Source organism: Zeus faber (assembly GCF_960531495.2).
Source record: "Zeus faber genome assembly, chromosome: 6".
Classification (NCBI taxonomy): Eukaryota; Metazoa; Chordata; class Actinopteri; order Zeiformes; family Zeidae; genus Zeus; species Zeus faber.
The window spans coordinates 27,040,777-27,066,807 of NC_137201.1; the positions used below are offsets into that span (position 1 = coordinate 27,040,777).

The window sequence follows — 26,031 nt, forward strand, 5'->3', positions numbered from 1 at the left end:
GCAGAAATTTTGTCGCGCATTGATCTACAATTATATTATTTTGTTGAGTTATCAAATCTCATTCGATTTGTCTTTCACTTCCCTTGTAGACACACACACACGCACGCACACACACACACACACACACCTGTGTGGTTTTTTTTTTTTTTTCTTACCACGCACATGCACATTCAGTTCCTACCGGTACATGTACCCATCCATCCATCCATCCAAAAAAAGAAAGGCACCTGTAACTGACCCCACCCGCATGAAATAAATCACAAACCTGAAGTGTAGCCGGTCATAAGCTTTAGTTTTCAACTTAAATTCAAACTTTTCAAATGATCATTATTATTTCTTAACATAAATGAGACAATTTCATCCTCTCCGAGAATATTTTTAACTTTTCGCACTTTTTCATTTTCATCAATTTATTCTTAATATCCGCCTTTTTTCAAATGTATTATAAGTTATCAAAACGGAGCCAACCCGCACTTTGCTTCGTCGCTTCGCGCCTTCGTGCTACATGGGCCACACGAACAGCAAGAAACACGCACGCACACGCGCGCGCACACACACACACACACACACACACAGCCTCCTGCGCTACAGACACCTCGACCACGAGACGAGACCTTTCTCTGTGGTTGTGTGCGTGTGTGTGTGTGTGTGTGTGTGTGTGTGTGTGTGTGTGTGTGTGTGTGTGTGTGTGTGTGTGTGTGTGTGTGTGTGTGTGTGTGTGTATGTGTGTGTGCGTGTGTGCGTGTGTCCAGAGCCCTGTATTTAGCCCCGCAATGAAAACCCAGGCAGCGGAAGCAGTGAAACCCAGCGCACGTTATTTGGTTTTTCTTTTTGGTTTTTAAGAGCTTCCTCGAATCATTGTCTGCCTGCGTCGGCCTTTCATGCCCTCACCTCTGCTATCTGTTATTAAGACCAATCCACACCCTCTCATTACACCGACTCCCTACACCCACACAAAACAATTTCGCCAGCCGCTCTGCCGCGGCTTTGAGGACGCCACGCTTGTGTTTTCCTCCATTTGCTGTGTTTTTTTTTTTTTTTTGCACGTTTAAGCGGCCACCCAAGCGTGGAGCACAGAACTTCCTCCTCGTCTGCTAATTAAACTGGGAGGCTGGCGGAAACTTTGCATCCTTTTATTTACTTCTTTTATTCCTCGTTCTTTAAATGTACGTGGGCTTCACAAGTCTGAAGTGCTGCACATAAGTAGGCAGCCTTTTATGGCAGGGCGGAGATCAGGGCGGGGGTGGGGGGGGTTGTCGTGCTTGTTGGGAAAAAGGCCAAATTCACAGGCTGAAATGGGGGCAAACGTTAGGATTAGATTCATGTAGATGTCAATTTATCTTTTTTTTTTTTGGTTTGGTTTTGTGTAAGGTATAAAACGGTTAAATTTGACGCTGATTTTGCGTCACAGTTTGCGACATCCGGAGTGAAGTGAACGTTTACGACAACGCACACCACCCATGTGCGCACGCCCAAACATGTGAGGCGCGTCAAGAAGGATCTGCAGTCCAGTCCGACCACACGCTGATTTACAACAGGATATCGGATCTCTAGTAAATCTCCAAACCTCAAGTGTTCTTCAAACACAATTGTGACTCTTCTTCTCTCGTGTTTTCCATCCATTTGGTTGAGTGGGACGGTCACCATCACGGTCACGACATTTGCCATCCGTTGTAGAATAAATGACTGCGATTAATGATTGAATTACCTTTTTTGAAACGGATTTGACGCCACTATCAGTAGGAGCCGGTGATGGTGATCAACCATCCCCATCAACCTCACGGAGAAGAGATGTTTGCTGCCGTTGGACGTTGAAAATCTCGGGCAGACAGTTCATTTTTCCTCACCCAAGCTGATGGAAACTCAACTAATCCTCATTCTATTTACCGCGACGTTTCGAACATTGGTTTAAAAATTCCCCTTGACGTTCAAGTGTAAACATATAATTATGGTGGAATCTGGTGATTTTGAAGAAAGAAAGTGATCTGCTCCACTAATTGCGTCGAGAAAGATTATGTAGTATTTGTGACAGCTCTTGTAACGTCAAGTATTTTGGCAGTGTACAGTACATCGGGCTTGACAGTTGCCCCCCCCCCCCCCCAGACATCCTGTCCAGCCTGAACTCCACGGCGCTGTTCGGGGACCAGGACGCGGTGATGAAGGCCATCCAGGAGGCCAGGAAGATGCGGGAGCAGATGCAGAGGGAGCAGGTCCAGCTGCAGCAGCAGCAGCAGCAGCAGCAGCAGCAGCAGCCGGGCTCCCTGGAGGCCAAGCTGAACGCCCTGAGCAACATGAGCCTCAACAACGGCAACAAGGTGAGAGGGACGGAAAGGCTGACAGACAGACCGACAGACAGACAGACAGACAGACAGACAGACAGACAGGCAGGCAGGCAGGCAGACAGGCAGGCAGGCAGACAGGTAGGCAGGCAGGCAGACAGACAGACAGACAGGCAGGCAGGCAGGCAGGCAGGCAGGCAGGCAGGCAGGCAGACAGACAGACAGACAGACAGGCAGGCAGGCAGACAGACAGACGTAGGGATGAGACTAAGACAGGCAGACAGGTACTGGAGGAAAACACATGTGCACACACATGGGACAGATACGACACACATACTGTACTGTACACACAGACCATCATCATCATCATCATCATCATCATCATCATCATCATCAGACCATTTAAAGGAAAATAAGTTGGACCTACAGACTGGACAGACAGACAAACAGGCTTATGGAAACTCGGAGAGACACTAGAGAGACACAGCTCATGCATATGAGTCAGAAAATGCCCCCTACTATTAAATTCTTAATGAATGGTGGCTGGTGGGATGTCTTGTTTGGAGGCGCTGAAAAACATTCTGCTGAATGTTTTTTTTTTTAATTAATATGTGTTCAATTTCCAATTATCCGTTCTTAATTGTGTCGCAACACACATTTTTTAGTACAGTTATTGGTCTATAAGCCTCATAGCGGAACTAAAACTATTCTGTCTGTGTTTGGTTCACATAATTAAACACATTTATGAAATAATTTCATTAAAGCAGATTTTAAAATTTGAATCATCTGCTAAGGAATTTCAGAGTATTGTATTTATTATAACAAAGAGTGATAAGGTTGGAGACAAATAGCTGACTGACAGACATAATTGTGTTTTATTGTGACGTGTCCAAGGACGCTGTGTTTTTGCATTTCTCCCAGAAAGTACACAGGGGTGCAGCTGTGTGTGTGTGTGTGTGTGTGTGTGTGTGTGTGTGTGTGTGTGTGTGTGTGTGTGTGTGTGTGTGTGTGTGTGTGTGTGTGTGTGTGTGTGTTTGTTACTGTGTGTGTACGCGCGTGTTGTGTATCACTGTTTTTTTATGAAGGAAACAATATTACGGTTAGCGTATGTGTGTGTGTGTGTGTGTGTGTGTGTGTGTGTGTGTGTGTGTGTGTGTGTGTGTGTGTGTGTGTGTGTGTGTGTGTGTGTGTGTGTGTGTGGGTGTGATGAAATGCAGCCTTTAGGAGTGCCCAATTGGAAATGCTTGTCTAGGTGATGGGACTCACTCTCACACACACACATACACACACACACACACACACACACACACACACACACACACACACCCCTCTGGGCTGAACGAGCCGCCGCCTTGGCCCCAGGGTTCCCCATCCAGCTGAAAATCCTATGTCCAAAATATCTTCAATCGGTCCGATCAGTCAATCACAGAATCCCGGGATCAGATGTTGGTGGAAAAAAAAACAGGAGAAAACAGACTCTGCTCTCTGTCGCATCCCACGCCGCCACTCAAGAGGGAGGCGAGGAAGAGAAGTTCATCAATATTTTAGGGGGCGGGACTTTGAACCCCTCACCCTCAACTGGGTCACGATTGGTGCAATCCAAGCATCCAAGCTGTTCTTAATTTATATATATATTTTTTATTATTTTATCATACTTTACCTGTTTTGGCTCATGTCTCGATGAGAAAAACATCCCAAATCTAGCAGAATAAATTGCTGCTGCGCTTATTGTTTGTGTTTATGTCATTATACTTGTAAACACTGAACAGCTCATAAATATACAGTAAATAAGGAAATGCCCTCTACTAATAAATTCTTAATGAATGCTCGCTGGTGGCTGGTGGGATGTCTTGGCCAGAGGTGCTGCAAAACATCCTGCTTAATGTTTTTATTTGTTTATTTATTCATTTTTTATTAATATGTGTTAAAGAACTTTCAAACACGTTTAAAGCTTTTTTTTTAATCCCCAAAGACTCCCCCGTTTACTCTCGTGAGCGCTCTGTATCCCCCGCCCCCGCTTTATAATTTGGTTTATGGCAACGTGCCTCCTAATAAAACGCTCATTTGGAAAGTCTCAAGTAATTGCTTCCGGTTGCGAAGGTGATGGCAGGCTCCGGTGTTTGTTGTCGGCTTGTTATTTGTTTCCTAACAACAGTCGCTCAAAGACTCGCGTCAGATACATATTTCTTTTTTCACAGCGGTCATGTTATTTATTTTATTTTATTTTTTTTTTGTTTTTTCCTGAGCTCCTATAAAGGCTTTGCTCTGTCTTAAACAATCCGTGGATGGAACTCGCTGGATGCAGCGGCTGTGACTCAGCCCTTCCAGCTCGGCACATGCAAGGCAGCTCTCTCCCTTTTTTTTTTTTTGTTCGACTTTGTGCATTATATTTTCTTTCCTTTATTTAATTAGTTACTCGAGTCATTCTTGATGAGTCACTGACAGTCAGAGTTTTTTTTGGGTTTTATTTCGGGGGGGGGGTTGGTTGTATTTTAGTACGATACTTATATCAACATCTGTCCATGGAAGGCAGCAACTGAGGTGCATGTGTGTCATTGTACGTTTGCTGCTTTGTTTGAATGTGATTCATTTCATTTTGATTTTATTGTATTCGTTTATTCGTCATGGATAGTGCCCGCAAATTACGGTTAAACTGTAAATACCCCTGAGTTAGGCATCGAAGGATACGTTTTCATCCGTGGTCCCTGGCCGGATGATGAAAGGCAGCCTGAAATGACAACACACAATGAAAGAATAAAAAAACAATTCGGTCGCTCCGTGAGTGAAACCACAGAGATAACTTCTACAAAGTTGAACAGAAAGTCATCCCGTACTCTTTTTCTGTCTATCTTAGTGTGTGCGTGTGTGCGTGTGTGTGCTTGCTTGTGTGCGTGCATGCGTGCGTGCCTGTGTGTGTGTGTGTGTGTGCGTGTGTGTGTGTGCGTGCGTGCGTGCGTGCGTGCGTGCCTGTGTGTGTGTGTGTGTGTGTGCGTGTGTGTGTGTGCGTGCGTGCGTGCGTGAGTGCGTGCCTGTGTGTGTGTGTGTGTGTGTGTGTTCTCGCTCTGCTCCTGTTAATGTCATTACAGTGTGTGCACAGAGCAGAGTCCTGGCCACTGAGTGGCATTGTTGAGTATCGCCTTTCGCTTACGCTGCTTCCAGCTGCCTGCGGCTGAAATAGCCGCTGTGTACCAGCGGGGGTGTGTGTGTGTGTGTGTGGTGTGTGTGTGTGTGCTTGCGTGCGTGGGTGTGTGCGTACGCATGCGCGTGTGTATTTTTGTGCAGTTATAAATGTATCCTTGTTTATTCTGATGCCTATCTACCTTTGTTGGTGTTTTGCTGAGTGTGGACGTGTGTCCTGTGGAATGTCTTCTGGTGCTCGTGTTTCTATTTATGTGAATGTATTTGATCCGGCTGAATTATTTAGTGTCATTATCCGACTTAATCAACTGACTGTAAGCGGAGAGACCTGCTGTTCAAGTCAAATCCATCGTGTTGTAGTTGTTATTCTATAATAATTCCATATTGAATCCATAATATTGTATTGGAGTTCAACTTTCAAAGCTTTATTCGTCGCTGTTTAACATTACAGCGAGAGTGTAATCTTAAAACTGAAATGCTTTTTACTCTTTGTGCAAAAAAACAAAAAGGTGCAGATAAATAGTAAATAAAAATACAAAAGCGGAAAAAAAGTCAAGTAACTAAATAACCGGATGAAAATGATACAGAAGTAAAATGAAATAAGAAAGAAATACAAACACAAGAAGATTTTCTAAAGATTAGGAAAATGAAGGAGAGAAAATTTACAAAATGAATCTTGGCGCGAGGGCTCCGAATCCCAACGCGGGGGAAAGGTGGGGGAAAGAGAGAGAGAGAGAGAGAGAGAGAGAGAGAGAGAACAGCTCAACGACTCCACGGAGCGAGGGATGAAGGGCGGAGGTGGAGGGAGGTCCGTGAAACTCCGCCGTTCGCCGTCAGCGGCTGCGGCTCGGCCCCCGGCCGGTCGCCGTAACCGTGGTAATGAGCTCAACACAGAGCGAGGGAAAAGCAGAAAAAAAAAAAAAAAAAGGCAGAAAACCTCCACCACGGCTTGGTGTTGAGGACTGTTTACGTTTGCGTTGCCGCAGCAACGTCGGGGAGATACCAGACGCCAGGGCGAGGGGAGCCCGGCCGTAACAAAACCAGTTGTGTGTCTCTTAAATTAAGATGTTCGCATACAGCAGCGAAATTCAAGCTCGGAGGGAGGGAGGAAGGAGGGAGGGAGGGAGGGAGCGGGGTTGGAGGTGCTTTTGTCAAAGTTTTGACGGCGTGACAGTGACAGGTTCTGTTTGTGGGGGTTACACTTTTACAGTTTCGGGAGCGGGTTTGTTTTGCTGTCCGTCTTTTTTTTTTTGTTTGTTTTTTTGCTCTCAGTCGTCTCTTCGGCGTCGCCGTTGAGGCCGAAACGCGGCGACGGTGGAAACTGGGCTTTTGTCTCTCACGAGGCTTCCTGCGGGTCTCGCCTTCGGAAACTTGAACCGTGAAAACTTTGATTTTTCAAGTTTTGTCTGCCAGTGAATAACACTATCCGTTAAAGTGACTCAATTACCGTTAAAAAGAAAATAACTGTAAAAAAAAAAAGATTTTCTTTTTGCAAATAGCGGGGAACTTTTTTGATGTGCACTCGTTATTTTTCAATCAGCGTCACACGAAAAAAGAGGGGACCAGTGGAAACAAGGCTTTTGTCTCGACCAGGCTCGTTTTCTTCAGGTCTTGCGCTTTCTTTTTCTTGCTCTTTCTTTCTCTCTCTCTCTCTCTCTCTATTTTTTTTCTCATTCTCTTCTCCTTGTCCTTTGTTCCACTCGCCCGTCCTGTGCACTCCCAAGTCTGCTGTGGACCACTTGCTGGGTCTTACACTCTTTCTTTCTTTCTCTCTCTCTCTCTCTCTCTCTTTCTGCCCTTCCCTTTCTTTCTTTCTTTCTTTCTTTCTTTCTTTCTTTCTTTCTTTCTCTCTATCTCTTCGTCGCTCTCTGTCTCTCTCTCTCTCTCTCTCTCTCTCTCTCTCTGTGTCAGTTGTCTTTTCTCCAGTCTTCTGCGAGGCGGCTGCTTCCTGTGGTGACTGTGGCACTGCCCAGGCACATGTTCTGCGGTGGGCCTGATTATAACCCTGCCGGAGTGCTGACACTGGCCCTCGCTGACTCCCCAGCTATAAACACACACACACACACACACACACACACACACACACACACACACATACACACACACACACACAAACACCAGCCTCTAAGTTCCATTGGCTCCGCCAGCAGCTACCACGGCATTACTTCACCCGGCAACCATTCCCTGCGTCAAACAAAATGCCCCTGTCACCAGAAAACGGAGGGAGATGAGAGAGGGAGGGAGGGAGGGGGAGAGAAGGATGGATGGAGAGAGAAGGGGAGCGGTGGGTGGGGAGGAGTGTGGAAGCGTGGTAGCTGTTGGGAGGGCTCTCTGTTTTCCACCGTAGTTTGGGAGCGTGGCAGGGTAATTTTAGCTGGAAGGCCCCTCAGCGCAGCGTAGTGTGCTGCACTTATTTGGCTGCCACTCAGAAACCCAGAGTGGCAGGCCTGAAGACACACTGGGGGAGGATCGTGGGGGTGTGCGTGTGCGTGTGTGTGTGTGTGTGTGTGTGCGCGCGCGTGCGTGCATGTGTGTGTGTGTGTGTGTGTGTGTGTGTGTGTGTGTGTGTGTGTGTGTGTGTGTGTGTGTGTGTGTGTGTGTGTGTGTGTGTGTGCCGTTAATGAAACAAAAAAAAAAATCTGCATTGATTTAACGGAGCCTGTCAACGACGGCTCATGGTAATAATCACATCAAGGTAGCAAAAAGTTTGCAAAGAGGTCGCAAAAGGCTTCACGTGGTACTTACCAACCAACAGTGAGGTGACCAAATGAAAATCATAAAGGGAACAAAACATGAATCATTTGGAAAAAAAAAAAAACATTGATACAAGATACGTTGAAAAGCAAATGTGACAAAATAATGTCAAACAACGTGTTCTTGCCAGGAAAACTTACACTAAAAAACAACTTTCAACTTTTCAGAAAGATCTAACAAAACTGTGTTGAAAACGCTGAACGTGGACTTGACTAGACTGGTGTGAATGTATCTGTATGTGTGTGTGTGTGTGTGTGTGTGTGCGTGTGTGCGTGTGTGTGCGTGCGTGCGTTTGGGTGTGCGCGCGTGTGTGTGTGTGTGTGTCTCTTTTATCATACCGTGGCCACCAGCCTCCCCCCAGGGGCGCTCAGACATAAAAAAGTCCTTTGATCACGACACACGCGGGGGAAAAAAACCCCAAAAAAACAATCAAGTTAAAAGAGACGGACGGAGCCGACTTGTGTTGTTTCTCCACCCTTCGCGCATCTCAGCTCCAACCGAGTTAAAACCGCGCCTGATGAGTGAGTGACGGACCCTTTTTGTCGCCCGGTCCCTCAGGAGCGCCTGCACTACGAGACGCTGAGCCAGCACCTGGGGAAGCTGGGGGAGGACGCCGGGAAGATGGTGCACAGGGTCATCGACCTGACCAGACCCGAGGACCTGGACGGTAAGACGCCGGCGCCTGCTGCTCCTTCTCCTTGTTGTGTTTTTTTTTTTTTTTTTTTTTTTTTTTTTCTTATTGCGGCCTCGGCATCTCCTCTGCCGGACGCCGACGGCTTCGGGTTGTATTCGTTGGGTCCAACGGATGGAACGCCGTCTCCATGGAGACGCCTTTCCATCCCTCTCTTTGTTCACTGCTGCGATGTGCTTCCGACTCCCAGTCGGTTCCGCCGCCGGGAGAGAATGGCTCGAAGGAGTCTTTGAGATTTGGAAAAATGTTCAAATTGGTACAGATAAGACGTCTTAATATCAACAAAAAATATTAAAAATAGTTTTACAGGATAGGAGGTCTTGAAAAACTTTTCTACAATGTTTAATAAACTATCACTGGTTTTGTCTTCTTGAAAAGACCTTTTTGAAAGACGTCATAGTGTCCTGGTACAGTACACCACCGTGCTGCGTAACCCATGTTGACGGGAAGAAAGGACCTAAAAATGATCATAACGAATCAGAAATAATGAGAAATGTGAATAATACGATTCTCCTAAACAAACCCTTCCGCCTCGTTGCAACCCTACGGCCGCCTTCCTGAAACGTGGTCCTCTTTTCCCCGCGGCCGAAATGGACATTCCAGCGCGCTCCCAGCGAGGTTCTCAAACGGCGGGGGAGAGAGGGCAGCAGGGACGGATAAAAGAGCGACACGGAGGACGACGTCTGGGGAGGTTGAGTGTGGAAGGCAGAAGAGGTCATATCCTGCCTAGACTAAATTGATACCAGTGACCCTGAACTCCAGGGGCCCCTCGCAGGAGTTGGCGCCACTCCTCTCGTGACTGTGGCGGAGACAGCAGCCACCAGAAAGAGCCGAGAGGCCCGCAGGTATCCAGCAGACACAAATATTTATTGTGCTCTTCATAAAACCGAGGTACACCCAGGGCCCGGGGTTCGGTCGGCCACGTTTTACGCCGGGAGAAAAAAATAATAATAATAATAATAATTGAAATAGAGCGGGGGCCGCGCTGTTATTACCGCTGGAAGAACGAGACAGGGGGGGCGGGGCTCGTTCCGCCTTTTCTCCAAAGCTATTGTGACGCTGGAGATTTTACGCGCCGGGAGCAGGAGAACACGAGCAGCCGGAGGCAGGCGGCTCCGTTCGCAGGCGGCTCCGTTCGCAGGCGGCTCCGTCCGCAGGCGGCTCCGTCCGCAGGCGGCTCCGTCCGCAGGCGGCTCCCACCTTAACCCCGGACACCCAAAGCACCGACGGCTCGTCGAAGCTTTCGCAATCTGCTCAAGTTTGAGATACTCAAACCGAGCACACTCAGAACAGTGCCTCGCAATTGGGAATTTCCAGACGTGGTTGCATCTTAAGCAGCTACATGATCCACATAATTAAACACATCATTTGGGGAATGCGTCTTTTGGACACGGCCTTGGAACTACGGGGAGTTTTTGTCCCCATCACCCACCTGTTTCCCATAAACCGCCAGTGTTTACAGGCAATGAGGGGTTGAGGAGTGTCCCCGCTGCTTTAGTTTAGAACGACTGAAATAAACACAGCGGCGAACAACTGAGATGCTATCTGTCAGAAGCTAGCTTGCAGTATTCATTGTGTGTGTGTGTGTGTGTGTGTGTGTGTGTGTGTGTGTGTGTGTGTGTGTGTGTGTGTGTGTGCGTGTGTGTGTGTGTGTGTGTGTGTGTGCATGCGTGCGTGTGTGCGTGCAAGCATCCCCCTCACCTCCCGCATGGGTATTTTGTCCCCCCCCCAATGTCCATTACTAGACGACAGGATGGGAGAATAAAGATTTGGAAATTGAGCTCGATCCTCAAACAGTCGTTCAAAATAAACCTAAATCAATGTCGGTCTTGACTTGGTCACGTTGTGATAGACTAGTTCGCCCCCTAGTGTTCGAAAAAAATGGCACATTGTAAGTTCAATGAATGCAATAAACTCATGAATGTGTTCATGTGTGTAGCTGGCTTCTGTAACTACTGCCCAGCTACTCTTTACTTCTACCGATCCTACTTACTAATCATTACAACTCCTTCTACGATTACTGACACTACTACTAACAATAATAATAATAAATATAGCTGCAGGCAGCAATACACGGGGTCCACTGCAGATATCCCATAATCCGGCGTGAAACGACAAGAATTTAGCCTGATTCTGACCAGAACTTATCGGCCATAATAGTCTTCTTTATTCTTTGTCCTTATTTTGGGTTGTGTGACATAATCGGTGAATTCTGCGACAAAAGGTTGATTATTTGTACATTATAGCTATTACAAGTTCTCAAGGTTGTTGGGGTTGTGTAAAAACGCGTATTTTCATATTGACACTAACTGCAACATTTCTAACTCCACAATTGTAAATGTTTAAATGAAACCCGTCGGTATTTGTAAAGAGGGCTCCTTGGGAAATTGGGAGAAGAGATGACAAGACAGGTCAGATAAGTGTTTTATTAAACGGCTGTCCAAAACATCTGGACAAAAAACTATTTTGTCAAAACATCTGGACAAAAAAAAAAAATCATTCACCTTATGCAATAGTAACTGTAGCATCAAGATTAGGTTTCACTGCATCATTTGTCATCTCTGCAGTGCCACTGACGTTGCAGTTGTATTTGTCCTTGAGTCGGAATGGGTTACAACTTTGACAGCTGTGGTCTTCATCGTCAGCGTCGAAACCATCCCGACTTCCCCAGCGCTTGATGCGTTGACCTGTCTGTTTGTCGAACCCGGTCATTCTGCCCGGTGTTTCTAACAGCTCCTCCCATGGCAATTCCGTTATTGCAATATAATCTCTTCCTGGGACTTCATCTTTTATTCTCCCAGACGTTTTCATAACCCGATAAAGATGAGTTCCTCCAAGCAAAACGTCGTCATCAAGTCAATCCGCGTCCATGTGCAAATACTGTTGATCTTGTTTATCTTTGTATTGCTGTTAAAGTGATGGCTGCACACTGCTTATCTCCAAAGCGGGAATCACACTGACGAAATGAGCCTCTTAACACCAATACGTGTGGGGAACGAACACTTATATTCAAAGGCTTCTCGTCTGCATTTTTCATAGATATCATTTTTCTTTTTCCCCAGGTTTTTTTTTCTTTCGTTTGTGTTTTCATGGGTTCTTTTTCACCATCTTTTTCTTCAGTATTTTCTTTGAGAACAGTGTGACTGACCTCTAGGGCCGGATGTTTGAACAAATTCTTGTCAAAAGAAACAAGGTTATATTTTTTTGGCATCTGGAACAGGAGTAAACATTAACTTTGTAATTATAAACTATTAAATTATGTTTTTTTACAAACATAACAAATACATGTTACTTTAAATTCGTACTACTTGCACTAAAAAACTACAATTGAAGAATTCAGTTAAATGGATTAATTGCCCGTAATGTAATACAAACATTTATCTGACATTAACATTAATTTGGACTCATTATGGAAGAACTCGTCACTATGTCTCTTTTAATTTTAAGCCTGCTCTGTTCAGCTGGAGGAAGCTGCACGCACATGAAGTTTCTTCAAAACAATCATCTACATTTGGCTCTAAACTTAAACCCCGTCATTGTTATAACTCACCGTGCTGTCTGTGGAAATAGAGTTGCAGCCACAGTGACGGAAATGTGGCGTTTGGTGTCTTTTGGGGCAATAATGACGTATTTGCGGAAGTTTGACAGGTTGGTGCCGCATGGGGCAACAATAACCCAGTAACGTCATTTTAGTGGTGACGCCTTTTTGTGTATTCAATTTTCCAACGGGTTACGGTTCCATGAAATCTGAAAAGTGTTGACGTCTTTCTGTGAGTAATTACAATTTCACGGGTACTTGTTTTCCAACGCGTTCCTGGTACATGAAATGCATCATTCATTCCCACAGTCAGCTTTCTGTGAATTCATGTTTTTTCGTGTCCGCGTTTTCCAATAGGTTACGATTCCATGAAACCGGAAAACGGTTGACCTCTTTCCGTGACCATTTACAATTTTCAGGACGCAATTTTTCCGATTCGTTGCGAGAACATGAAACCCGTCACGGACTCGCCGCCTTTGCGTCTTACGGCATCCGCGAATCCCGCAGAGTGAGGAGGGACACAACGCCGCGTCTGACACAGAATAGGTCAGAATAGAACGTCCTCATTTACGAAAAGACGAAAGAGATCAAATGTCAGTCGAACAGCCCCGCCAACTTCACACAGGTGAGAGGGTACACACATGCGTGGTTTGTAACCTCTTACCACTACAGAGCGACTGACTCTACACCACGCACCGCGTGCGACACGGATAGACGTTCAGAACTACACCCTGCACATTTGTAAGGAATTGTCGGCGACGCGCGAACGTTTGTCCACTTCCGGTCAAGTTTCAACGTTTTTTACACCGATTCCCCCGCTTCGTACGTGGAACGATTTCGATGACTCAAACCGCGAGAAGCCTGCGACGTCCTGGTTCTAACGACACCTCGACCATGTCCGTGGATGCGGTGGTTGTTCCGTTCCAGACAGTTTTAGCCCAAAAAAGTGCCAAGGAGGATAAAAAAAAAGAATAATCTGAACAATAAAAATAGGGGACAATATCTTATTATAAATAATAATAATAATTATAATAAGAAGAAGAATAATAACAACAATAATAATAATCAAATAGATGTTCATGAAATATTCTCTGTCTGGTTCATACAGGCAGCAATTCTACGGAGGCCCGTGTGTTCAGGGAGGCCCGGGGCAGGAACAGCAATGAGCCCCACATCAAGAGACCCATGAACGCCTTCATGGTGTGGGCCAAGGACGAGAGGAGGAAGATCCTGCAGACCTTCCCCGACATGCACAACTCCAACATCAGCAAGATCCTGGGTGAGAATCATTAGACTCAGTAGCCTACCGTTGTTTTTAGGAGGAGAAGGAATATTTTGCTTACTAACTAAAAGCTAGTTGCAGCAACCTAACGTGATATCGCATAACGCACCTTTATGTCGCATTAAACTGAAGTCCTCACCTCGGTGAGCATATTTCTTCTTCGAGTCCACGTTGAACCGCCGATGGATTTCAAACTCTGTGACTTTTTGGGTTTCAGTACATGCCAGCCTCCATGGGTGGTAGTTAAAAGGTGTGTGCCTGCGTGTGTTTGTGAAGGGGTGGTGTGTGTGTGTTCAGCACACAGAGCTCAGCTGTCCCGGCCAAGGCTGGGGTGATGGATACTCACAGGTACAAAGTAGCTTTGTCGAGACTCACCTTCCCAATACAGATAGCCATTGAAAACAGCGCCGACCCAATACAGATAGCCATTCAAACACCACTGAGTCTGTCCGTTGTTCAGGGGTAAATAACATTTCTTGCGGCGTCCAATGTCCATAGAAGGACTCCAGTGACCACGGGGCGGGTGAATGTACATACAGACCTACTCCTGGCTCGGGAATACATATTCATTTTTCAGTGGGGCTGGCGTTCATAGTCTGCTGCTTTGAATGAGATTTCGACAAGGTGTGGTTTTGTGGGGTAATTGTTTTTCCCCCGAAGCTGCGTTTTCTTTTAAATTAAACAGATTCAAAACACAAAGTCATATAAATAAGATCCCTCTTTGAAAATGAGAACGTGGAGTCGGTCCTCCCTCACAAGGCTTTTGTTTTTCCTCTCAATGACTTGAAATTGCTGGCAAAAAAAATGTGACCTTGAGGGGCAAATGTTAACGGATCTATCCACTTGGCAGGAAGCTGCAAGAAATAATCTTTCCAGATATTTACCTAACAGTGGTGGCCGTATCAAGGGCTAAACGAACCAAAAGAGGACCTAAGAGTGTGTGTGTGTGTGTGTGTATGTGTGTGTGTGTGTGTGTGTGTGTGTGTGTGTGCGTGCGTGCGTGCGCGTGCACAGTCAACCTCACCCCAACACAATAACACAGCTGGATTTCGGGGAGTCGGGCGCTGCCTCAAACCTCCCCCCTCCCCTCTGTTTCCTGAGCAGAAGGAGTAGAAGAACTTTGCGATAAACCTGGGTAAACAGAGCAACCCGCAGTGTGTATAATCAGTTGTCGGAGCGGCGCGCAGATGCGCCGCAATCCTGCGGTGAAGGCCACGTTCGTTCGCTTGTTCGGAGAGTCCTCTTAACGCGGGAAAACAGCCGGGTACACAGCGTGTCACTTTCCCAGAGCCCAAAGCCCCCCGGAAGATGGATTCAGTCGGTGTGAGCGACCTCTGGTTTCCCAGGGGTCGCTGGGGTCTGATGACACATCTCTATCTGAAGGAACTCCTCGACGTGGGGACGCCGAAACGACGGCGCAATGAAAAATGAAATGTTACTGTTCTGTGATCACTGAATGATATTAAAACCCTGACCGCGTGTGACCTGCATTGAATCTATGCAATACATGCCTAGACACCGAGCCCCACCCCGTTAACCAGCTCGCCGTGGCTCACCCGCCTCGCCCTCCTCCGCAGGCTCTCGCTGGAAGGCCATGACCAACCAGGAGAAGCAGCCCTACTACGAGGAGCAGGCGCACCTCAGCAAGATCCACCTGGAGAAATACCCCAACTACAAGTACAAGCCCCGGCCCAAGAGGACCTGCATCATCGACGGCAAGAAGCTGCGCATCGGCGAGTACAAGCAGATGATGCGCTCACGGCGCCAGGAGATGAGGCAGTTCTTCAGCGTCGGGTAAGTTGAACCAACAGCTCTCTGAAATAGCGACGAGTTATGAATAGCGCTGATGTTCCCATTTAGAGGAAACCTCTGATGTTCTCTCACACATTGGAACTCAATCCGAGTGATTGGCGTTAGAATATTTCCAGTTGATCCGGCAGAGAATAGCTGCAGGATGATGCCAGTCAGGTTGGGGTGCGTTGAATGCAGCTTCAACCCCTCCCCAGCGAAACCCAGCATTTTTCTCAGTAGACATCAACTGCTCCTTTTTTTTCCGGCATAGAAACAACTTCTGACTTTTGCAATTTCATCATGTCTCAACGATGACCAAAAAAAAAAGAAAAGAAAAAAAGCTGAAATTGACATAAATTGCACGTTTTACATCGCAACGTCTTTATTAACTTGGATTCGCTCTGCGGTAATTTAGTGAAATGCTTCATAAGCACTTGAAACTTTTATTTAAGTCTGGTTACATCATCTGTCCATTAATAATAATTGAGTGTTAAATCGGTGTGTGTAGATCTTCAAAAAGATCGCAGTCTTTTTCATTTAATTTGCAACACATCAGCCAAGAGCCTGCAAGTTATGGTTAAGAAACAGCAAAAATACAAAAGATGAAAAAAAAAAAGTCTATTAAAATTTAAATTCAAATAACATTTCAGACAGAAATTGTGTGTGAGTGTTTCAACCGGTCCACTAGGGCACTTATCTGAGAAGGAAAATCTATGTGGACAAATGGAGGTAAAACTTGACAAATATGAAGTTGCTTTGCATACATTTTTTTCCCCAACATTTTTCATGATTATTGCTTTTTGAGGAATGGCCAGCATCAACATTGTGTTATATTACTGTATTACTGTTTTTTATTGTGTTATATTACTGTGTATGTATATATATATATATATATATATATATATATATATATATATTACACATTATAAGTTGAAGGGGTATTGCTAAAGAATTCTTCAGTTCTCCATCTCCATCGTGTTGGAGGTCCGGTGATGTCCCATACGTGTATGTTGAGCTTTTATGATGCGTTTATGAAGGGGTTCTTTAAGAAGTCCTCCACTAGGTTTCCCTGAGGAAGAAATCTAAAGAAGTCCTGAAGGGTCCTTCTACGCTTTTGCAAGAAAGAGTTTTATAGCGCAGCCAGCGCAGTCAGGATAGAGGGGGAAACCCCCCCCCCCCCCCAAAAAAAACCCCTAAAAACAGTGGCATCGTCTTAATGGAAACCAGCCGTGGATGTGTTTAAAGCCATCACAGTGGCCTGTGTTCGAAATGGGTTTACCAGCGACCAGCGCTCTGAATAGGAGCGATTTTAAATAGCTTGTCATTTATTAAATTAGGACAATGCCGGGCGCTTGCGGGCAGTGAAATTGGACACAGACCGACTTATGGAGGAATATGAAACGTAAGCAGATGTTTGGGACGGGGGAGCAAAAGAGAGCGAGCGAGGAGGAGGGGAGGTTGAGAAAGACAGAGAGGGAGGGAGAGAGAGGGAGAGAGAGAAGGGAGAACAAGGCAGACACCAAAAACTCATCCCCAAACTTTACCGTGTGTGGTCGGGCAAAAAAGGGAAAAAGGATCTAGATCTACCGTTCAATCAAACATCAGGTAGCTCCTGGAAGTGGAGGCTCACAGAGAATCTCACGCTCCAGTGTTGTTTCAAACTGTTTAATGTGAAAGCGAGTCTGTCAGAGCTCACGGCGGTAATTGTTTTGGGGAGAAAGAGGTGGAAAACTGTTAGCCTGGGAAAGTGACAGCCATTTTCCTGCTTTATGTGCTTCATTTGCGGAGCCAGGGGGCTAAGTTTGAGTGATGTGTGTTTACCCTCTCATTCCGTCCATATCTGAGGAGGTTATTTCGCCGGGGCTGCCGTGCAGGGCCGTGTCGGGGCTCGCCCGCCGAGCGAGGGAGGGGCGTCGCCCTCCAACCCGGAGGTGTCTGGAGAACTGAGGCTTTGTTCAAAGCAGCCGTGGCGTAATCAATCAGTCGGCGCTTAATAGACCTCCGCTCTCCACCCGCTCATTTCTTTACTGCCTCTACCCCTTTCCTCTCAGGCCCCAGCCGCCGATTCCCCTCGGCAGCAGCGGGGGAAACATCGGGGTGTACCCGGGCTCGATCACCATGGCGACGGTGGCCACGCCTTCACCCCACCTGACCTCGGACTGCTCCAGCAACTCGGTCAGTCCCGAGCCGGCCATCGCCGTCATCCAGAGCGCGTATGGCGTCAAGGTGGAGGCCGGCAGTGGAGGAGGCGGAGGAGGAGGAGGAGGCGGGGGAGGAGCCCTGGATCTGCCCAGCGACCCGGCCAACGGCGAAGAAGAGATGGACATGTACGATTACGAGGACGATGCCAAATCAGACTATAGCAGTGACCGCGAGACGCGGGAGTCCGTCAGTGCCAACTGAGCGCGCTCAGCTCAGGACGCCGAAACCGAACAACACGCAAAACTAACACAGAAATGACACAGACGAACAAAAACAACAGCAACAACAAGAACAATCCAAACAGAAACACCTCCCGCTTTTAACCCTGAGACACTTCTTAATAAAAGACAGTTTACTGCAAAGACCCCAGTGCTGCAGGCGTGCTTTCGGGGGCCCCGGTCAGCCACGCACCCGGCGTGGACGCGCCCTGTCCAGGCCCCGGTGGAACGTTCCCCAACGGAGTCCGCCTCCACGGACACCGTGCTCAGAGGGACGCGGCGTCTCCGCAGAGACGGAGCAGGGGGAGGCCGGGAGAACAACCTGACGTCCGACTGAAGGACAGTCCACTCTACGTGCTCACACCTCGACAATCTTAACAGGAGCGAAATTAAAGTTTGGTGAGAGAGAGAGAGAGAGAGAGAGAGAGAGAGAGCGCGAGAGACGTGACGGAACAAAAGAGCGACAAACACACACCTATGTGTGTGGTTTCTAGAGCATGCATGGATTTTAGAAGAATCAAAAAATTGGTCTTCAACAGCTATTTGGTCTTAAATGTTTCTTTAACGAGTGATATAGGTTTTATCGTTACTTATTTCATTTTTTGACACTTTTTGTGTTTATTTGTTTCGTTTTGCTTTTGTTTGATAGAGTCATTTTTTTTTCCTGACAGAACGCTGCCTGTACAAACTCTGGACTGCCGGAACTTGAAATTTGAAAGGTTTTAATATAAATTCTATCTCTTGTAGTACAGTCTTACTTTGGTTTCTTATAAACACAGTGCATCAACACCCTTTTGCTTACATTACATTACTGTTAATGATGTTTTTTTTTTTTAATACCCCAGCTCAGGTATGATGTGCCAGCTTGTGAATGTGTTTGTTTTTTTTGTTTTCATATAAGAGTGGTAGGACTTTTCAGACTGTCAGTTAAATGAGGGAGACATTTCCCTTTAATCACATTATTATTATTATTATTATTATTATTATTATTATTATTATTATTATTATTATTATTATTATTTAGTACCCAAACATTGTACAGTTTTCTTCAAATGTGCCAAACTTACATTCACATTCACTTGGGAGGTTGTAGTCTTAACTTTTAATGCTGCGAAAAAAGTCTTATACAATCAGCTTTTTTGTTTTCTACATGATGAGATGAGTTCCTTTTGGCGCACTGCCAGCTCACCTCCTGGCCAATCAGAGGAGCTGAATGTGCATGAGGCCCGCCCACAACCCATCCTCGCATCATGGCATAATTACACCGGTACAATCTGAGGCCAATTGGTCTATTTGTCTATTCCAGGATTCTGAATTGGTGCTTTTTTTTTTTTTTTTATTATCTCATTGGCCATACTTCCTTAAGGCCAAACTGATTGGGCACGTTTTATATATTATGTAGGCCAACACTACAGAAAACGATAAAAATTCAGGGTGAGTCCCTCCAACAGCTCATTAGTCCATTTAAAAATCAGTTTAAAGTTTAGAGATTGCTGATAGAGATTATTAATATTGATAAAGTGGCGGGTGGTAGAGCTTAATTTCTGCTTACACACTTTGGGAAAGTCTTAAAAGTGTATCTGATGAAGTCAGCCTCATAGGAAAGACTGATCCTACTGTAGATGGGATGTTCTTCTCTCCAGGATCCCTTGACTGTATTTTGAATTGTATTTTTTCAATTGACTCAAGAAAAGTGTACAACATGTCTGTGTCTCATAGGTTGTTATTAATTTAATATCCGCTCTGGAACACAGGCAAAGAAACACCAAACTTGTGTTGTAGCACAATTTATATTATAACACAATGTGCGAGCAAAAGGTCTGCCATTTCAAATAAGGCACCTTGTTAATGTTGCATGTATATTAAAAAAAACAAAACAAGTAAGATGTTCAGAGTGGAGTTGGGTGGGGGCGCCGCAACCACAGCACAGAGGTTTTCTTATTTTTTGGGAGGGGGGACGAGGGGGTTCGGAAGCTCAAGTAGTGGACACCCGACGGGGTGCGCACACAAATTCTTCTTGCGTAATTTCCAGATTCTCATTCTTTTCTGAAGACAAATGCTTTTTTCCTCCTTGGTAAGTTTTAAGTTTTTGCCTCTTGTTTCCTTTGATTTCACCACGCGGAAAAAGGGTTTTGTGAGGAAGAAAAAGTTCAAAGCGCGTACTGAACATTGTATTTGCGTTGGTCAAAAGAGCTCCAGCTCTTCTCATGCATAGACCTTTCTGTTTGAGTGTCACGCACATCCTAAGCACTGGATATGAATGGTATGTTTTTATTTTTTATTATCAACTAATGTGAAGTTGTTGTGTGATTAACATGACAAGTTACAACAGATAGACGTCAGTGACATGAATGGACAATAGAGGAAGCCTCACAAATGCCAGGCTCACTTAAATTCCCTCTTTTTTTCTTATTAAAGAAGCATTTTTCAATTATTTAAGCTGATTTTTATTTCTATTGCTGTAACTCTAGTGCCACCTAAAAAGAGGCCACGTGACCTTTGACCTCTTGAAAGGTACCATCATGCTCTTGTTAGTCATGACCTTGGGAAGCAGACACAGCACTTCCTGGTTGTATACACATTTTTGTGATGAGTATTGTATTTGAAATTCAATTGTGCGTTTTAACATTTCATTGTATTTATTAGCCATCTTCGGCTCTAAAAGTGTCAGTACAACTTGGTGAGAAAGACAATCAAAAAAAACAAAAACAAAAAAAATAAAGACTGAGATTTTCTTTACAGATCTGTCGTTGCCTCATTCCCAAACAGCATGTGACTCAAAAGTCGGTATTTCGGATGTGCATATGTTCATGTTTATAGGATGAGTTTGCTAATTTTCATGTTTCATGTTCATATTTTCACAATCTCTTTAAGCCTTAAAAAAATGTTAAATCTCTTTTCGGTATTTTAAGTGCTAGTTTCACATTGCATTTAAAACAACTTTTTGAAGTTGCTGCAGTACATCAACATTGCAATGTTGGCTACAGCACGTTGCAAGTAGGATGCGGCCCAATTTCCTGTTACCTTTCGCAGGAACTGCGAACTCTAACTCATGTGGCTACGGTGGGCCTGAGAGTTGAACGCACTGCAAACTTAATAAAACACATGCAAACAGACAAAACACAAGCAAATTAAGAAAACATCTTCACAGATGCACATAACGCATGCGCAGCATTTAGAAAACGGGCTGCAAATCCAGACGTGTCGAACAAACTGCATGACAAAATGATTTGCAAATATGAAAAAACACAACCGCATTAACGGTAATAACAAACGCATTAACAGAAAACACAACCACATTAACAGAAAACCCAACCGCATTAACAGAAAACACAACGGCAAAACCACTTTGCAAAAGTGAGACACACGATTACGGAAGTGAGCCGCACCAGATCCACTGATTCATCCGCAATAGAATATATTAAATTAAACAATTTTGTGTTTGTAATTATATATAGGAAATTATATAAGTAACAACCTGGAGCCACAACTATCACAGACCAATCACACTGTGTACAAATCCTCCATCTGCTTCCTCCACGCAGTTAACAAATTTACTTTTTTTTTTTTATAGATAGATTGATAAAAAAAAAACTGCTTCTACTGGCTCTGTGATAATGTGGTGAAGTTCGCGAACAATTCAAATCCTTTGAGTGAACGAACTGATCTGAACCACTTCCTCAAACGATCCGTTCTTCAGTCACCTCAGTTGAGCTCTAAGTCAGTTGCGAGCAAACGTGATTCAGAATCACGTTTGCAGTGAGTGACTCCCCACTCACCACGCTATCACCGAGCCGTTAGATGTCGTTTTCTCTGGAACATTGCACTTAAATGGCTTACATAAAAACCGTGGATCGATATAAAAGTTGGGTTTTCTATTTATTAATTACATGGGGGAAGCAGATGGAGTATTACGACATGGTGGTCTCGAGTGAACTTGTATAAATTAATATATATAAATTTACAGACACCAAATAATTTAGTTTTATATATTTTATTGCAGATAAGTCAGTGCATCCCTCATCGTGTGGCTCACTTCCGTAATGTGGCTTTGCGTTTGTGTTTTCTCTTGATGTTTTTGTGTTTTCTGTTAATGTGTTTGTGTTTTCTGTTAACGCGCTTGTGATTTCTGTTAATGCTTTTGTGTTTTCTGTAAATGTGTTTGTGTTTTCTGTAAATTTCTTTGTGTTTTCCATTAATGCAGTTGTGTTTTCCGTTAATACAGTTGTGTTTTTTATAAGGTGCTTGTGTTTTGTCTATATGGATTTATTTTCTTAATTTGCAGTGCGTTGAGAGAAACATTGAGGGCTGATCGATATATGTCATGTAATCCAATCAAATACTCTGCATTCACGGCAAATGGCAGAGGAAGTGGCGATGCTGCACTTCCGTCTCACCCCCAACTTGTTGAGGTATTCCAGCGAGTGGCCAGCAAGATGGGCCTCCCCACCCTCGGATCTACCAATTACTGTAACAATTGGCCGTGAGCAGGCACACACCCGACGCATTGAGGGCCCACAGGGCCCCCAGGCTCGAAGTGCGTGCAGAACGGACCGCTCAATCTGCGGAGCCCCGCACCCAACCTACGGTGTGCTACGCCTGCACGCCGTGCGGGCACCCACAGGGCGCCCAGGCTTGATGCACGTGCATAACGGACCCGTAGGTCCACAGCATAAGTGGTTACGCAACCAACCTGGTGCGCACCAGGCCAGGGCTGCCACAATGCACAACGGCCTGGCACGTGTGAACAACGAACCCCTGGATCTTCAGGACAGTGATCAAGCTCCCTGCCAGAAAAAGAGGCGGGGCGCCCCAAGAGAGAGAGGGAGAGAGAGAGAGACGAAATGAAGGCAGGATACTGGTTTCGCTTTTTCTCTATTGCATGTTCTATTAAATTGAAGGTGTGGTGAGACTAGAGATATAGAGTCATACCGTCAGTATGTATTTTATTCCTAGATACAGTTTAATTAGATATAGATGTCAGCGTTTTTACGTCTGTGTACCCATTGGCCAGCGCGGTAAACATTTCAATGGTAACAGCGAGCTCCACCAGTCAGATGCATCGCTGTTACACTTTATTATGGGTAGTGTAGTCTCCATGACATTGCAAATAGAACATGTTTTCTTAGAGCAAGATTGATATCATACAGACTTGTGGCTTCTACAGGAGGAAAAACAAATGTGACCCACCGCATACTTTAGGGTCATTGGGCGACTTTCGACTTTCGAGAATCAGAGCTTCCAAACAAGGTGTCATTTGCGCAGATCAAGCAAATATTTTTAAAGCTATGACTTGTTAATGACAAGGGCGCGGCAAACTGTGATTCTGAGAAGATCACCTTGGAAGTTTTCGCCGAGACTCGTCTTCATTCAGCCAGCTCCCAGAATGCAAATGGAGTAGCCAAAGCCACATGGCTAAGTAACATACTGCTGAATGGGCCCATCACTGCTTTGTTCTTGTGTTTTGAGGGAACGTTGGACGTATTTTGATTTGAAAAAAGCTTTTATTTAACAGTAACAATAAACAGGTTTTATAAAAGTGGAATTATTTTATTTTATTTTCAATTGCCAACCTCAACGGACCTCATCACGTCGACAACTTCTTCCGTTGTAACAACAACGCGCGTATCGTCGGTCTCCCCCGGGGGTTCTTGAAGATATTCAGTTTCATCACCACATTCAGGTTGAATGGTAAATGGTAAATGGTTGAAATCCGCCGTTTGAAATGTTAATATCAGATTCAGCGTCGCTGTTGGAGTACTGACCATCATGGCGGAAAATGAAGCCCAGTGCGCGCTGCCTAAACTGACTTGGATCTATCGCACTGGTCAGATTAAAGTCCGCGATATGATTTAGAACTTCCTCCACCCGCTTCTCGTGATCAATAACAACACGGGGAAATTAACGATTTTTTTCTTGTTTACGGAAGTGACGGTGACGTCAGTGACACGCCCCTTCCACAATGATGTCTCTGTGTGTGTATAAAACAGGTGGTATTTAAAGGTTGAATTCTATCAAATCGGTTTCACATTGTCACTTCACATCACATGGAACATGACACTGTTTGAATTGATTTCCCTGTTCCGTTTGTTGCCACAAAAAAAAAAAAAAAAAAACAATCCTGACGCATTCGCACCAGGGTTTCCCTGAGAAAAAAATTGGTGGCAGTCCACGTGTCCAGGAAGATTACAATGTCTGGGACAAAGTCAAATATTATCTGTGTTTATTGAGCTTAAAAACAACTAATCGAGAGGCTGTCTAAAGAATGACATCATCAAGGCATGTCAATTTATCATATTTTTTATTGAAAAGTAGGCTACTTTTGTTCATACATTTTATTCCAAATAAAATAAGTCCTGTCAAAAGACTCACGTGCATAACGTTATTTTAATAATAAATAAATAATAAAGTTTGTGGTGTTGCCCATTTTCGTTGGCACATGTCAACATATTTTACGAAATGAATATTAACCATCTTCTTCATAGTCATCTCTGATACGTCATCTTTCTCCTTCTCCGAGTTTTGGACGCTGCCGCTCTGTCTCTGCTGCCGCTGTCTTTACAACTTGCAACCTACCCACAGGAGAGAGGGGCTTCCTTCAATAGCGACAAATGTGATTGGCCAGAGGTGAAAGGTCAGTTTTAGATCATCCAAATTGATTGGCTCTTTGTTGCCACTTGCCTTACGCGTCTACACGCATGTATAGCTCAGCGAGCTACACATGCAGAGAGGACAGCCTTTACGTCATGGAAGTATTGGCATTATTTTGAATTTGCGGGTGAAAGGGACAAGAACATCCTCTGGACAATATAACCTAACCAACATGCACAAGGAATTGCAAAGGGGTTTTCAAAAGTACTCAAATGGCTTACTTTTCTAAGTAGGTAACGCTGTAACATTACTAGTTACTTTTTAATGCCAGTAATTTTGTAATGTAACAAGTTACTTTTGAAAGTAATGTTACCCAACACTGGCTACGATCAATTATAAATGATTGGGACCTGCATTTTAAGAAGACTTGGGTTGAAAAAAGGCAAAATTATCCTTTATATATATATATATATATATATATATATATATATATATATATATATATATACTGTATATATGAAGACCATAGTATTAAGCCCTCCATGTTCCACCCTACTCTGCAGCAATCATGAATCCTCCCTTCCTTGTGTAAAATCACTATGTAATATGTCCTGTTCCAGTTAAGTTACAGGTAGTTATGTATGTATGAATTAAATTTTCCAATCCACAAAATCCTTCGAAAAAACTTGCTTCTTACTCCCCACACATCTAATAATTTCCTTTCCTTTTTCTTTCCAATGTCAAGTTATTCCACTCGGTCTTAATATTTCAGTGGCCCATTACGGTACATGTGCCCCCATTGTTCCACTGTGTGTGTGCGCGTGTGTGTGAGGTAACACCGCACAATTTGACTGTGTGTATGTGTGTGTGTCTGTGTGTGTATGTACAGTACCACGGCGCCGCAGCCAGCCCCAGCCTTCCACTAAGAGAGATGGAGAACTCCACCACATGCAGCCGCTGCCGCATCGTAAATCTGATGGTAATTCTCAAATCAACTGCAGTGTCACCCACGAGGGGCACTGGGAAATTTGTCTCACACTCCGTTGTGAATGTGTGTGTGTGTGTGTGTGTGTGTGTGTGTGTGTGTGTGTGTGTGTGTTTTCTTTCTTTTCAGCATGATGTACTTTTATCCATTTGCAATCTGACAGACTGTTTTGCTATTTGTGAATATTTCTTGGTTGTTTTGTGGTTGGAATAACAGAAATTGGTAAGACCGTTGATAACTTTGGCAGATAAGTTACTCCGATTCAGTTGTGTGCATAGAGCATTTTAGGGGTGGGGCGAAAAATCACAAAAAGGAAGAGTCCTTGTAATGGTCTTGATTGGGTTGTCCCAATCAATGGACAGCAGCTCACACGTTCACAACAGTGTTTTCTCTACTGTAATGGCACTCTAGAGGGCACCCTACAATGTTATCTCTATCATAGAGGCACTGCAACACTTTTGCAGCATTTTTTCAACCAAAGGGGCATTAGGAGGGGCAATTGGCATTATCTCAGAGAAGGTGGAATCTAACAGTACTCTGTGGTGGGACAAGTTCAGATGCT

At 44.7% G+C, this 26,031-nt stretch overlaps 1 protein-coding gene across 3 annotated transcripts in view; it reads left to right on the top strand.

Moving 5' to 3' along the window:
- LOC307231372 (transcription factor SOX-6-like) overlaps positions 1-19,875 on the top strand; it is a 103,440-nt gene extending 83,565 nt beyond the window's left edge. For all 3 annotated transcript variants that reach the window (XM_080002047.1, XM_080002049.1, XM_080002048.1), the window contains 5 exons: positions 2,104-2,315; positions 8,730-8,838; positions 13,509-13,679; positions 15,260-15,476; positions 17,525-19,875. In XM_080002047.1, coding sequence (XP_079858173.1) covers positions 2,104-2,315; positions 8,730-8,838; positions 13,509-13,679; positions 15,260-15,476; positions 17,525-17,876 — 1,061 coding nt within the window. In that variant the 3' untranslated portion in view covers positions 17,877-19,875. The remainder of the gene's footprint in view (positions 1-2,103; positions 2,316-8,729; positions 8,839-13,508; positions 13,680-15,259; positions 15,477-17,524) is intronic.
- The last annotated feature ends 6,156 nt before the right edge of the window (positions 19,876-26,031 follow it).